Source organism: Sceloporus occidentalis, unplaced genomic scaffold (genome assembly GCF_023333645.1).
Source record: "Sceloporus occidentalis isolate IW3139 unplaced genomic scaffold, rSceOcc1.0.p SCAF_3, whole genome shotgun sequence".
NCBI lineage: Eukaryota > Metazoa > Chordata > Lepidosauria > Squamata > Phrynosomatidae > Sceloporus > Sceloporus occidentalis.
This window is the reverse complement of record NW_028316983.1, coordinates 168,703,136-168,718,892: the sequence shown is the minus strand read 5'-3', so window position 1 is coordinate 168,718,892 and position 15,757 is coordinate 168,703,136. Positions and strand designations below refer to the sequence as shown.

The window sequence follows — 15,757 nt, the reverse complement described above, 5'->3', positions numbered from 1 at the left end:
CCTGAATAGTGTGAAAGGGTTTCAAGTGAAGAATTCTGTTACCATATATGCTCATGTACAAGTCAACCTCATGTATAAGTCAAAGGAAGGTTTCAGTGTAAAAATCATGGATTTTGATAAGTCAAAGATAAGTGGATAAGTCAAGGGTAAAACTTTGGGGGCTATAGCAAAGGGGAGACAAAGGAAAGCACCACTTCCATCCCTCCTCCTCCTTCTCTGGACCTCTCCCAACCATCTGATACCACTTCCCAGATGTTGGAGGAGAGGTTTGAAAATCAGATTAGGGAGGAAAGGGAGTTAAATGGGATGTTTCTTTGATGGGAAGAGAAGGCTTTAAAATCAGATTGGGGAGGAACAGAAGTGGAGTTAAAAGAGGGGTTTCTTTGATGGGAAGAGAAGACTTTAAAATCAAATTGGGAACCTCTTTCACTCACTCACACATTTCTTCCTCCAGGTGGGGCATCATAGCGGTGCTTGTTTTGGGACCTCTCTAAGCAGTATTAGTGTACTGACCCATATATGTCGAACCAGGATTTTAGGGTCAATTTTGAGGCATAGATGTCTGAACTTATAGTTGAGCATATACAGTATCTCCATGCCAGTTTAATTAGAAGTAACAAATTATATTCAAAAAAGACAAAATCCACATAGGACTACTGCCATAACCTCTCTTAAAGAGCCTCAACTTATTATAAAACATTCTGATAACAAGTTAATTTCCTCCCAAACTACACCAATTAAGATCCGTAAATGACTGAAATCTAAGAGTAGAGAGTTCACTTTTTCACAGGACTAAATACTACAAACTCAGTCCTCTATATGAATGAACTGCCTAGATATCTTTTTTCCTAGTTTGGGGAGAGGTAAATCCAACAAGAGCTGTACAGAACAGGATGATCCCACACCATAAATAAGCAACTATATTTTAAAAGCCAAGTGTAGTTTAGGATTCTAGTACTGCAAACAATCATATTTCAGAATAAATGAGAAAGCATGGCTTGTCCCTGAAATCTAGCCAATGAACTTTCAAGGTCTGAAAGTCTTAAAAATACATGAGCAGCCAAGAGATCTGGCTTGTATTAAAAACCAAGCCAAAAAACCTCACTCCTTTATATTGCAGTACCTTTTACCAATCAACTGCAATTCACTTTTGGCTGGATAAAGTCAAAAAGCTATTTATAGTCATCCAAGACAAAGTTGCTGTGCACTGTAAGTAAACTCCAGTGCCAAGGATTTGACATACAAGACAAATGTCAGTGTCTTCTGCTCAGTGAGAGTCTCTCCCTTTGCTTTTATACAAAATAATGCTTCATTGTGGTGGAACAAAAATGTCAAAAATATTCACAAGCATGCCACTGAGCACAAGCTTGAACTACATTCATTCTATGTTGGCTACTCAAATCATGAAGCCTTTGACAACCCATCAAAGTCACCCAATGAAGAACAACATTCAGCTAACCTATCTTCTGGATTTTGGGTGGGAGGATAAATGATTCTTACTAGATCTTAAGTGGGCCAGTTAAAAATTATTGAAATCAAAAATGATTCCTGAAACATTTATGGCCTCCACCACATAAATTATGGCAAGGTACTTGTAACCTTGAAAAAGTTTCTCAAAAGCTAAACTGAATGTGCACTATCCCAAGCAAAAACAACAACAAAAGCTTTATCTCTTAGAAGTATTAGCATTCACTAGTTTTACAATAAGAAATTTAAAAGGTGAATTTTGAAGAACACTGAAAATATGAACAACCTAATTAACTAAACCCATCCATTGGAAAACTCCATCTGTCACCACATTGTCTTAAATAGCAACATTTGGTAATACAGGTACTATATTTCATCACAGACACACTACCATTGGTAGATTATTAAAAGCAGTGTCAAATATTGGGGGGAGGGGGTAATCTTAGTGCATGTTTCAGGTCACATGGTTGTTTTTTCCTGGCTGATTCTTCCTACCTCTGAAACTGGAATTAGCATAAAGTAGTATTTATCCCAAGGCATATTTCAATATCCTTAAAACTGTCTACATTGGTAGACTGCCAGTATCCTCTTTGCTAAAACAACCCCGGGACAGGAGATTCACAGGTCTTACAGGACACCCCTAAGTGTCTAAGAAACATGAGAGTCTTAAGCCAAAAAACTGAAGTTAGACTTATTATAAAGAAAAAGGAAAATGGGATTAAAAGTAGTAAGAGAACCAGAGTGATATTTGGAAAAGATATAGACAGGCAAAAACAAAAGCAATACAGTACATTTTAGTTAATCCTAGTCTAAAATACAAGCCTCAGTAGAGCAGGAATCCATGACTGAAAGAAGAAATACCACAAGACAAAAATAAGGTGATTTACGACATGAGGCTAAGCCTAGCCTGCAGCTTTTATATTTAAGTGATGCCCACTAACCAATTACTGGCTGATCAGCCACAGACGCCTTATACTTTCTAGAAGCACAACATTCCCATAAGGGCAACACTAAATTATTAGGGTCTAACTTGTTTTGGGCTTGAAGACTGGTGAGTTAGCACAGACATAACCTACTGAATATGAGCACTGTCAGGCTCAGGCTATGGAAGCTACTGAAAACATGCAAGAAAAGTGATTCCCCCCCTCTTCTCCACATTTTATCTTTAAAAATAACATGAGACAGGTCAATCTAAGAGGGACTAACAAACACAAGACCATATAAGTACACGGATCTCGCAAGATAAAGTTAAAAAAAACTCTAACCCACAGAAAAGGTTGCGTGAGACTTCGGCCTCCAGGAGGCCCGCTGCGGCCGCCGGAGCCCTCAAACAGGGCTCCAACGGCGGCAGCGGGCCTCTGGGAGGCCCGCTGCCGTCGCTGGGGTCCTCCAGGAGGGCTCCGGCGGCTGCAGCGGGCCTCTGGGAGGCCCGTTGCTGTCGCTGGGATCCTCCAGGAGGGCTCCGGCGGCGGCAGGGGGCCTCTGGGATGCCCGTTGCCATCACTGGTGCCCTCCAAGAGGGGTCCGGCGGCAGCAGGCGGCCTCTGGGAGGCTGGTTGCAATCGCTGGGGCCCTCCAAGGGGGCCCCGGTGGGGGCAGAGGGCCTCTGGGAGGCCCGTTGCCGTCGCTGGCGCCCTCCAAGAGGGGTCCGGAGGCAGCAGGCGGCCTCTGGGAGGCTGGTTGCAATCGCTGGGGCCCTCCAAGGGGGCCCCGGTGGGGGCAGAGGGCCTCTGGGAGGCCCGTTGCCATCGCTGGCGCCCTCCAAGAGGGGTCCGGCGGCAGCAGGGGGCCTCTGAGAGGCCCGTTGCCATCGCTGGCACCCTCCAAGAGGACCCTGGCAACGGCAAAAGGGCCTCCCAGAGGCCTGCTGCCGCCACCGGATCCCTCTTGGAGGGCCCCAGTAACGGAAAAAGGGCCGGCAAAGGGGGAGGCCTCCAGCGCTGGTGGCCCCCACTGGCTTTTTTGCCGGCCTCTGACAGGGCCTGGGGCCCCGTCAGGGGCTGGCAAAGATGGGGAGGCCTGGCCCCCGGAGGGTGGAAGCTCCGCCCCCGGTGGCACCCTGGGAGGGTGGAAGCTCCGCCCCCTGTATGCAGCCCCGCCCCCAGAGGGTGGAAGCTCCACCCCCAGCACTTAGCCCCACCCCTGGAGGATGGAAGCTCCACCCCAGGCACGCGGCCCCGCCCCCCGAGGGTGGAAGCTCCACCTCCTGGCTTCGGCCCCCCCAGTCGCCTGAGGGACAGCAACCCGGCCCCTGGCTCAAAAAGGTTGCCTACCCCTGCACTATATCATGATATCTATTTAGATATCATGGCTGATACCAATGGATAGACCTGTCCCTCAATATACTGGCTAGTCCCATTTTAAAGCCATTTAAGCCTGGGTCCATCACCATACCTTGTGATAATTTTCTGACTCTTTCAATTGTTCTGAATCTACTCCAAATCAATGAAGTAATAGTCTTAGGTCTAATCTGTACTGCAGAAATAATTCAGTCTGACACTGCTTTAACTTCTATGGCTCAATGATGTGGAATTCTGGGAGTTGTAGTTTTGAGAGATATTAACCTGTTCTGTCAGAGAGCTCTGGTGCCACAATAAACTCTCGGGTCCTCTGGGAAGAACCTACTGCAGTTAGAGAGAATTAGATTGACGACAACTTCTCAGAGGACATTCTCTGTTGCCGCTCCAAAAATCTGGAAAGACCTGCCAGATGAGATCCACCATATAACATGATTGAAGGCCTTTAAGAAGGCAATAAAAACAGATCTCTTCTGGCAGACTTTCCCAAACTGATCTCCTCAGAATTTTCACTCTCCATTTGTTTAGCTATACCTACTGGACTTTGATCTCAATCTGTTTTATTAACCATTCTATTGGGAATTGTTTTGTTATGGTATTTTAGGTTGGGAGGGAGATCTAGTATGTTCTGTTATGCTTTTATCTATTGATATTCATCTTTGATTTTATTGTTCTTGTTTGCTGTTACCCGCCTCGATCAATACAGGGAGAGGTGGGATACATTATTATTATTATTATTATTATTATTATTATTCTACAATTCCAAGGTTTCCATTGCACTGAGTCATGGCAGTTAAACTGGTGTCAAACTGCATTATTTCTGTAGTGCAGATTAGACTTTAGAAGAGAAAATAAATCCTTCACCTCCTGTCACCGCACTGTACACAATTTTGAAAACCTTAGATTATATGATCACACCCTGCTCTTTTCTGTGCTAAACAGACCAAAACCTCCACCCTTTCCTTGTCAGAAAGATGCTCCAACTCTTTGGGTACTTTTTCCTGCATCGTCTTCAGCTGTGTCTTTTTTTGAGATGGGGGAAGCAGATTTGCATACAATTTTCCAGATGTGACTGCAAGATGGATTTATATAAGAGCATTATTATACTAGCTAGAAAATTTTTCAATAATCCCACTATGTTTTTGCTGAAGTATCAACAGTGACCCCAATAGTTCTCTTCTGGTCATTTAGCATGCATTTAAATTTAATTACCATATGTGAAGTTAAAATTACAATTAATTTTATTTGCCGTTTTGCTGCTCAAAAAACTAGAATACCATTGTGCTAAATGAAGCGCAACTATACACTACTTAAGGGCTTTACAATATCTTGATTAAAAAAGCAGTATGTACAGATAATGAGTTGCCGATTAAACAGTCATTTCAAAGTTCTGAATCCTAGTACTCAAAATCATAGGATTTTCTTAAGAAGAATGTTAAATTTAAATTGATAAACGTATTTCAATCCTAATTTTATAATTAAGGAACTCACCTATGATAACCAAATCTACTTTCCCAACAAATAACCTCAAGCTACATTTTACCAAACAGAAATGTAGTGTTCCTGAAAACTAATGTAATTATTATCCACGTAAAAAATTCCAAACTATGACAGCAAAGAAGAGAAAGATCTCATGTATTGGGGGGGGGGGGGGGGGAGATTAAAAGGTATCTCTAAAGATTTTAGCTTTAGAGAAGAAATCAAGATGTTTACAATAATTAGAGTGTGAAACAGCTATTTTTAAAATACAACGGGCTAGCTGTAAATACAACAGAACACAAAACAAATTATCCAATACTGCCATCTACAGATTGCTAACATTTAATCTTTACAAACAGTTATTAAAAAGTAGTTGCAACTCTCACATTTATTTCCTCATGTTGGTTAAGAGTCCGTTTTAATTTCCAAAATATATGCTGTAAATCAGGGATGGTCAACTGTGGAAGGGAAAATGGTCAATTTTTGCTCACTTATGCCTTTTGTGGTCCACAAATGACACCAAAGACTCCTCCTCACAAGGGCTCAAAACCATTGCTAATCACCCACACATAACCAAAGCCCCCACATTCTACCCTGAACTAGAAAAAGAAAGTAAGAGATACAAATTTCCTGATATCATAACGCAATTTAACAATACTCTATAAATTATATATGTAACTAAAAATATTGAACAGTGTAGCAGATAGGAGATGTATGTTCAATAATGCCTAAATGCTGCTAGATAAAAATAGGATAAACAAAAAACCAGAAAAGGAAAGAGAAAAGGTTTCAGAGAAAAGGAAAGGCAAATCCCCTCTGAACAAAACTTGCCTAGGTCCTCCAGTACAACTCTGTGGTTAACGTCTGCAAAGTTGTGTCAGGGGACCCAGAGATTCCTAGGGAGAACACTTCTCTAGGCATCTGTAAGTATTCCAGAGCAACCTATTGCCAACTCCCATTAGACCATAGAGTTGCCCTGCAGGACCTAGAAATTCTAGAGGAAGTGTTTTCTTATTTGCGTTTTTTCCATTTTCACAGGGATTCTGTGCCCTAAACCCCAGCAAATATAGAGGGTCCATTGTAGTCTATAACACAAAATGCAATCACTATTACCATGAATGAGATATCACATTGAGATATCATAAGGTGCTTTCTAAGATGAAAACCTTCCTGAAGGGATAGGTATACCTAAATCACCAAATACTGTTTCTTCACAAGAGACTGGCTGGTGAGCCACATAAGGTGAAGAATTCCATTCTAGCAGATTAAAAATGCTTAATTATTTAATATATGATACCTTCATTTATGCCTTCATTAACAAGGTCTTGAGCCATATTGTATTTTGACGCCTCAAATTATTCACTTTTGACTCAGTACATAGCACACGGTTCGGTGCCTTAACTATATTATTTACTGCACAATAAGAAAAGCTGGTAGCTTCAGTTTTCATTTTAAAAGCATTTCTGTTTCACTATGAAAAGAAATTTCAATCATATAGACCGCTGGGGGCTCAACAGGATTTCCAGGACTCAGTCAACATACAGAGCACAGCAGAAATATGATGTGCTAATGTGTGCTAGTTTGTTTAATGTACATATTGAAGATCCCTCAATCTCCCTTTTCTTGGTAGGCAATGAAGGTGGGGTTTCCTTGAACAACATGCAACCATAGCAAACAGAAAACCCTCCAGTCTTTCTTTCAAGAAGAAGTGCCTCACAATAAACCCTTCATACTAAAGATGCACCTGCAAATTAAGGAGTTCTAATTGCCTGCAGAGACTGTGCACACTGCAGCTTATCAAAGATCCAAGAAAAAAGAAAAGAGACAAGCAAAGGCTACATCACGGCCTGCACAAGCTGGACTGGTTTCCATCCCCTCATAGAGCCATCTACCATCTCAAGCGCCCTGTGAAAAGAATCCTGATGCATACTGTAATTGAACCTACATATATCCAAGCTGGCCTTGCAGTTCCAACTCTTGGGCTCTTATCACTGACCTTGCCTGTTTACCCTCAATATCCCTCCCTGGATACTTGGGCCTTTTACTTCTTAAATGAAAAAAGTCAGACACAGTTGTAGAAAATTAAACCAGTAAAGATTGACCATATAAAAAATGGGTTAAAAATAAATTCCTGAACTCTTTCCACATTCTTAGCTCCAAAAACTCTACTTAGATTTTATTAATTTCTCTCTTTCTAACTAGTCTTCACTCTCCACTTCTGACTGTCCTAACTCATTCTTTTACAGAGAATCCTCCCTGCCACCTTTCATAACATTCCCCAACCTGTGGTTGGCTGTCTCTACCCAGGCTTTCCAAGTTTCTCACTTCACATGTACCTTGCAATATTTTATTGTTACTGTATCAGGGCAAGCTTAATGATGCTACTCATAGGCTTCCTTTGAATGATATGCATCCTGAAAGGATAAACAATCCTGAAATTATACTAAGGCCCGTTCCGCACGAGCGGAAAGTACATGTTCCACGCATACTAGGGTTAGAAAGGGGCGTCCTTTCCAGATGCCCCTAACCCTAGTACATGCAGAGCGCGTACAAAATGGCAGCGCCCGTTCTACACAGGCGCCGCCATCTTGGTGTCGTGGACACCTAGCGTCCACATGTCACATGGCAGAAATGACACCGCGAGTGTGCCATTGGCCACTTGCGGCGCCATTTCCATGGCGCTAAAAGAAGCCGCTTTTTCGGCTTCTTTTTTGCTGCGCTGAGGAGTCGCACAGTTTGGCCTCGGCACAGCAAATGATGGTGCCGGCAGACCGCCCATATTGGGCGGTCTGTAACACGCCTAAATAAATTAAAAATAGAACAGATTTTGAAATTTCTATATATGGCTCAATACTAATAAATAAACCAAATGTGTTAAGTTCATTACCTGTAATTTTGTATCCATAAGCAGCCAGCTGTCCAGCCATATACTCGCCATCTGAGCTATTATGAGAACATCCCCATGTGCGTATCCAAATTTTTTGTACACCTGGAATAACACTGTGAAAAAAAGATATAAGAATGTTAATTTCATCTCATAAGAAACTTTTGGCCACAGTAGGTGACAACCACTGAATAATAGTGAAAGCTTAAAAATACCCTATGAGAGAAAAACTGTAATAACATATCATTTCTTCATTGTTTGTATGCATTGTTCAAATAGAAATATTACTGAAAAACCCTACAACAGTTCATCAATCTAACAGTGACAAAACGATAAGAAGAGAAAAGACAGCAGATGGGACAAGACTTAATTTTTTAAAATTTTAAATAGGTTTCAAACTTGCTTGGCTTCTACCTTTCTACTTGCCCGAGCAACATCTTTTAAAAGATAAAACACACCTGTCACTTGGGGGATCTTCATCCACGTCTACATTTTTTTGTGAATGGCGTTTTCGCACTTTGGGAACAATGCTTTGTCTCCCAAACTGCCGGTCATGTGGCTTTGGATCTTGTGCTGACACAATATCTTCAATGTCTTCAAGGAGAGAATTGCAGACTGCAGACATTTTCTACAAAAGATGCATGTACCAGATTAAAGAGCAAGAATCCAAACAATCAATTCCATTCTAACTACTTCTACACTTTTATTGCTAACCAGTCAGAGAACATTAGGGCACTATTAATAAATAGCATTAAAACTGTTTATATATTTTAATTCTAATAATTCTGGCAATACAAGTAAAGCAACTGAAGCCTAAATTATAAAACAATACAATTTTTAAGGTTACCCAAATATTATACTTAGTGGACTCCACATTTTTATGCCATCTTTCAGAAAATCTCTCTTTATTCTGCTCATAGACGTCATACAAAATTCATGTGTGCATGTGTGCCTTCAAGTGACCAGGAAACTTATGATGATCCCTATGAATTTCATAGGGTTTTCTTAGGCAAGGAAGACTCAGAGGTGGTTTTGCCAGTTCCCTCCTCACAAAGATAGCCTATAGCACCTGGTGCCTTTAGGGTATTAGGCATCAAAACTCATACATCATAGAAGATAACTCAAATCCAGACTAGCAGTCCACAGAAATCATGCAGGTCTCTGAAGCATCTCAAGAACTAGCAAAGCAATTTAAACAGGAGCCATCAAGGAAGGAATGTGAATGTAAGGATAAATTTCTTTGGCATTTCAGACTACAAAATCTGACAATCAAAGTTTATCTATTGCCAGAAATAAAGGAATTCTTCAGGTCATAAGTGCATATTTTTAGGACTGGGATATTAATTTACTACAACTCCCATATAACAACTATCAGCAATTTCCTTGCAGACATCCACATGCTTCCCCCCCAGTTTTTCACCATGGACAATGACAGATTTTTGTTTTAAAAAAATGCCTAGAATATTAGGTACTTTCAAACTTATCCAAGTAGGTGACTTACCACCCATATCTCTAGCTGGGTCCTCACATATAATGCTATTTGATGAATCCACACACATGTAATAAAGTGTGAAAATCAGTAATAGTGGTGATTAGTTATTCAGGAAAGGAACTATTTCTGCCAAACAGCTGATTGTGCCATTCACAGTTGTCTGAATGGATTAAACACTCAAGTCCTGGTGACTGTATACACCTTGCTGAAAAAGTCCTTTGGTCTGTCCACATCTATGATGGCATGCCAAATTAAAACAGAATAAAAAACACTAAATTGTTTCTTGTAATAAAACTGTACCTGACTTTACAAAGTATCTTTCAAGCTCCAGGATTCCCCTCTGAAAATAACAGAAGGTTGTTAATGGTAAATCATGCCAAACCTCCATAAATGCAATCCAAATCTGCCTATTTCGAATTAAGTTCTGATGAGTCAGTAAGGATAACTCCTTGGTAAATAAGGATAAAACTGCAGTTTTAATAAATCTTTCAAAACTTCCACAGTTAAAGCTGATTTAAATCATTTGTCACACACATATATATATGCAAACTATACACAGGATTCTACCTAGAGGAGGGCCCTGAAAATTAAAAAAGTCAATGGAAATCCTGTGCTTAGTTTGTTTCTCTAAACACCAGTTCTTCCTGGCTTTTCACAAAAAAACCTCTCTCTTCTTGGTATTTTTCTACCATGGGGGAGGGGGCTGCCTGAATCCACAGTAAACTCCAATTTTACCAAAGAAATATTTCCATGGTCGAAATATGATCCAAACAGCCAATTTGATGGAAGTGTCTTCTATACTCCTGCTTTCAATCCATGATTTGTACAGGTCTTGAAATATGAATACCAGTTCTTAAAAAAACAGATTAAAAAATAGCTGTCATCCTGAATTGCAGTTACAGATTCAATAGGTTTTGCATTTGTCTGATTTGGTTGTGCTGTTTGCAAACCATTCACTCAAATACACACAAACAGGTTGAGTATCCCTTATCTGAAATGCTTAGGGCCAGAAGTGTTCCATATTTCTGATTCTTTGGGATTTCGGAATACCTGTATTTGCATAATCAGACATAATGAGGCTGGAGAGAGACTGATGACTTGTGCAATGGCAGAAGATGTGGATTCCCTATATTTTGAAGATACTCCTGTCTCCCTCCAGCCACATCTGTCTCCAGTCTTGCAAATACAGTATAGGTATGTACTATGTTTCCTGTGTTGTAGCTCAAAAACTTTTGGATCTGGAGTACTTAGGATTTTGGAATTCAGGATAAGGGATATTCAATCTGTACCCACTGCCAAACACATCTGGAAAAGAAGAAAGGGTCTCCAAAAATATATACCGTTAACGAATTTTATTTACTATTTTAAGAATAATATTTTCATGCACACTCCCAAATTAACAAAATATCCTATAGGGAAGGACTAGGCAACCTGGTAAGTTCCATATACCCCAGACCATATATCACTGTTAGCAGTGTCAGCCAGAACTGATGAGAACCTTACATACCTTTTGGAAGTCACAAGTAACCCTTTAAAAAACAAGAGACATGGCCATTTGGAATATCAGTATGCAAAGGGATAATGTAGCACCTTTGAGACTAAGTGTGTAGAAGTTGTAGCATAAGCTTTTGTAAACTCTGTCTACTTCCTCAGATGCATGAGTTTTAAAAAAAGACTGTTTAAAAACAGTTTTTAAAACTAATTTAGTAAGAGATAAAATTATAAATATCCACAATAAAATATGGAAAAATGTTTTGTGCAATGAAATAACCACAATGAGGAGAGAATAATGTGTCATACTTTAACTTTACAGCAATCCCTTACAAGTAAAATTTGTTGTTGTCTGCCTTCTAGTCATTTCAGTCTTATGGTGACCCTAAATACACTAAAGGCACCAGATCCTGTCTAATTTTGCAAGCTAAGCTGAATCAGTGCTGGTTAGTACTTGGATGGGAGACTGTCAACAAATACCAGGTGCTGTAAGCTATATTTAACAGGAAAGAACTAGCAAAACCATCTCTCGAGTCTTCGGCCTCATACAGACAAGCCAAAATAAAGCTGCTTCGGGTCACTTTTGAGGTATGCTGTTGAAATTCTGCATGTGTCCTAAGAATCCAGAAGCTGTGCTAAAGATGCACCATTTAAACACATGCATCATTTAAACAGCATACCTCCAAAGTGACCCGAAGCAGCTTTATTTTGGCCTGTCTGTAAGGGGCCTTCCTTGCCTAAGACAATTCTATGAAATGAATGGGGTTGCCATAAGTCAACAGGCACATACACGTATACACACACACACACGGTAAATCTATCCTGAGGTTTTCTTGGCAAGTTTTATTCAGAGAGGGTTTGCCATTGCCCTCCTCTGAGGCTGAGACAGATTTACTCACCCAAGGTCACCCAGTGGGTCCTCATAGCTTACATTATTTTGCCTATTTTATCTTCATAGATTCTAATATCTATAATTTCAATTCACTAATTCCCTTATGAGATATTGCCAGACATTGAAACACCTCTTTCTCAATTATATTACAATACTCCCACAAATATGTCTTATTCTCAGTATATAAGACTTGGCTAAAAGCTTGTAAATGAGGAGAGGAGTTGCCAGAGGAGCACTGTTTCTCTCCCTAGCTCTATACCTGCATGGCAGAGTGTTGGAATAGATGGCCCTTGCATCCCTTTTCAACTCCTGTTGTGTGCCTTCAAGTCAACTTGGATTTATGGTGTCATGGGGGTCTTCTTAGTAAAATTTATTAGGAGGTGGTTTGCCATTGCCTTCTCCTGAGACTGAGAGTGTGGGACCTAAGGTCATCTAGTAGGTTTCCATGGCTGAGGTGGGATTCAACCTCAACCTTGGTCTCTAGGACTCCAAAGCAAAGACTCAAGCCACTGTCTTCCAACTCTATTCTGTATACTGCATTGTCTTCCAACTCTATGATTCTGTATAAGGAGATGTTACTTTCCTAACTTCCCACAGAGTTTTCTTGTACTCACTAGGGATTTGGGAGAGTCACATCTCTCTTCATTGCCCAACTGCAGAACTGCAGCCAGAAGTGCATTCTCCATCTCCAAGTTCTCCTCAACCATTATATGGCTGTGGCAGGGAAACTCTTCCACCAAAGGTTCACGTATTTTAGAGTCCACTCCATCAGCTATCAAAATTACTTTTGCTGCTAGGTCCTGGAAGCTACAGCAAAGTCACCAACCCTCGCCGACTATTTTCCCTTGCCTACCATCTTCTTCCTTTAAGACAGAGATGGACAAAGCATGGCCTTTCCTATGCTGCTGGACAGCAGGTGCAGTCACCCTTCACTATTGGCCTACTTGACATAGACTGATAGAACCTGTAGTCCAAAGACATGTAGAGACCTGCAGTTGCTGACCCCTGGCTCAAAGGGCACATGGCAGCAATCCTACACTCCCAAGAACACCAGGCAAAGAGAATAGAAATAGGATAGGGCTCTTTGCTCAAAAACTGTGTGGTAGTGGTTTGAGTGTTGAGCTATGACTCCAGAGACCAAGGTTCGATCCCTGCTTGGCTATGGAAATCCACTGGGTGACCTTCAGCAAGTCATACTCTCTCAGCCTTGGGGGAAGGCAATGGCAAACCTGTGAAGAAACTTGCCATGTAAACCTTATGATAGGGTTAGGACTTAGTCTTAGCCTTCTGGTTGCCATAAGTTGGAAACTACTTAACGGCACAACAACACTCTTTATTCAAAAAGACATTTACCCAGAGAGTGAGGTTTCTTATATCGATGGTAAGAATATGGAGAGAGAGCTTGTAACATCTTTGAGACTAACTGGAAAAAAGAAATTGGCAGCATGAGCTCTAGTAGACTTCAGAACCAAATGAGAGTGTACATCTGAGGAAGTGGATTGAAGTCTAGGAAAGCTCATGCTGCCAACTTCTTTTTTTCAGTTAGTCTCAAAGGTGCTACAAGATCTCTCTATATACTGACTACAGACTAACTCAGCTATATCTTTGAATTCTACCACTAATGGCAAGAGTTGTGGTGAGGCTCCTATGAATACACCAGGCCATCTCAAACTATTAGATGGAAGGGTTAACCTTTTTTTCCCCTCCATGTGCCAGTGGCCAGCAGCATATCTGCAGGCACACTGGCTACAGCTGTTTCTTTCTTCCCTAGAAACTCACCCAGGATGGGCAGTTCACTGTCCATGGAGCAGCACCAGCCCACAGACCACCCTTGCGAGTGGCACTGGACTATGAAACAGTTCACAGCTGCCCACATCCAGAAGAATGTAGACAAAATTGGGGACAGGGCCACAGGGGGAGAAGGAAGCTAGGCAGGAGCATCTTTCACACAGAAGCCCACCAAGCTCAGCAAAGAAGCCCCACTGAACTCCCAGCACAAGCTAGGAATGAAGGGGGATGCTGTGGGTTCCCAGAGTGAGGGACAGGGCAGCCCAAATGCAACTCCCAGCAACCCCTAGGAGTGCCATCAATATAAGCTTTACTACTTAGGAGTGATGGGAGCTGTGATGGCTCTCCAGGAGTGGGAACCAGGGCGGCCCAACTGCAACTCCCAGCACCCCTCATCTCCGCCTTTATGACCTGGGAGTGATGGGAACTGAGGTGGATTCCCAGGAGTGTGGAACAGGGCGGCCCAACTGCAACTCCCAGCGACCCCCTTCCACTAGCTAAGAGTGCAGTCAATACAAAATGCTTTACTACCTAGGAGTGATGGGAGCTGCGGTGGCTCCCCAGGAGTGGGAACCAGGGCGGCCCAACTGCAACTCCCAGCACCCCTCACCCCTGCCTCTACTAGGTGGGAGTGAAGGGAGATGCAGGAAGGGCGACTGGTATAGAATCACAGGTGAGACCACAAGGGCCATCCAGTCAAGCCCATTCTGCCATGCAGGAACTCTCCATCACAGGATCCCCTGCTGTGACAATGTCCATCCAGCCTCCGTTCAAAGACCTCCAAGGAAGGAGACTCGCTCCACTGCCCTCCGAGGGAGTCTGTTCCACTGTCGAAGAGCCCTCACTGTCAGGAAGTTCCTCCTAATGTAGCCGCAGACCCAGCCCAGGCTCCTCCTTCCCGAAAGAGAGAAGAGAAAAGCAGCTCCCTGGCAGAGAGAGGGGCTGCCGAGAGCCCAAAGGGCGACCCACCTGCCGAAGCCCCGCGCGGCCTCTAGCTCTGCCTGGGCGCCGCCATCTTGGGCCCTGCGAGGCTCCTCCTCCCGCCTCTTTCCGGAGGGAGCAGTACGGCGCGCCAGGAAGGACAAAATAGGCCGCCTTTGGCTTCGCGGAACGGCTCTGTGGAAAGTCTTCTTGCCTTCAAGTCATTTCCTTAGATCCAAAGCACACTGCAGGGATAACCCACTTTGAGATTCTGGGAACTGTAGTTTGTGAGACATTTAGCCTTCTCTGTCAGGGAGAGCTCTGGTGCCACAATAAACTACACTTCCCAGGATTCCCTAGCAGTGAACCAAGGCAGTCAAAGTGGATTATTCCTGCAGTGGGGTTTTTTTGACTTTGGCAAGTTTCTTCAGATGGCTTTGTCCCCCTTGCCTTCCTCTGAGGCTGAGAGAGTGTGACTTGCCCAAGGTCACCCATTGGGTTTACATGGCCAAGCCAGGATTCGAACTCTAGCCCCAGAGTCACAGTCCAAGCCTCAAATCACTACACAACACTGGCTCTCCTGGATATTTAGCCTTCTCTGTCAGAGCTCCACTGTCATAACAAATTACAAATCCCAGAACTCCACAGCACTGAGCCAAGGCAGTTAAAGCGGTGTCAAACTGCATTAATTCTGCAGTGTGGCAGCAGCCACTAATATCCAATTGCCCTCATTAAAATTAATAGGACTTACTTCAACAAGCATTTGGCTGCTTTACCACTCCTGTTGAAATCACCAGACTTCCCTCAGAGGACTGGGATATTGCTATGTAGAATCCTTTGCAGAGTATTAAAAGGATCAAATTAAAATAAAATAAGCTGGCACTTAATAGATAGAAGGCTGTTTCGCTTGTATACTTCACAGAAAACCACCAACTCCTCTAGAGTTGAGGAGAAGTAATTTTTAAGAGAACTTTCCCACTTCTTTCACAAGGAAAGAAAATGCCATTTTGAAGGACATTTAGATACCCCATTTTTCAGTTTCTGAA

At 42.3% G+C, this 15,757-nt stretch overlaps 1 protein-coding gene across 3 annotated transcripts in view; it reads right to left on the bottom strand.

The window, feature by feature from the left end:
- Nucleotides 1-15,510, bottom strand: part of LOC149317087 (threonylcarbamoyladenosine tRNA methylthiotransferase-like) — a 319,318-nt gene extending 303,808 nt beyond the window's left edge. Inside the window, exons 1-3 of one of the 3 annotated variants that reach the window (XM_089516838.1) lie at nt 15,463-15,510; nt 8,586-8,755; nt 8,131-8,243 (exon numbers count right to left, since the gene is read on the bottom strand). In XM_089516838.1, the coding sequence (XP_089372964.1) occupies nt 8,131-8,243; nt 8,586-8,755; nt 15,463-15,474 (295 nt within the window). In that variant the 5' untranslated portion in view covers nt 15,475-15,510. Of the gene's footprint in view, nt 1-8,130; nt 8,244-8,585; nt 8,756-14,759; nt 14,826-15,462 lie in introns of those variants that run through there. The other 2 variants (XM_089516835.1, XM_089516836.1) reach the window with 2 other exon arrangements.
- Between the last annotated feature and the right edge of the window lie 247 nt (nt 15,511-15,757).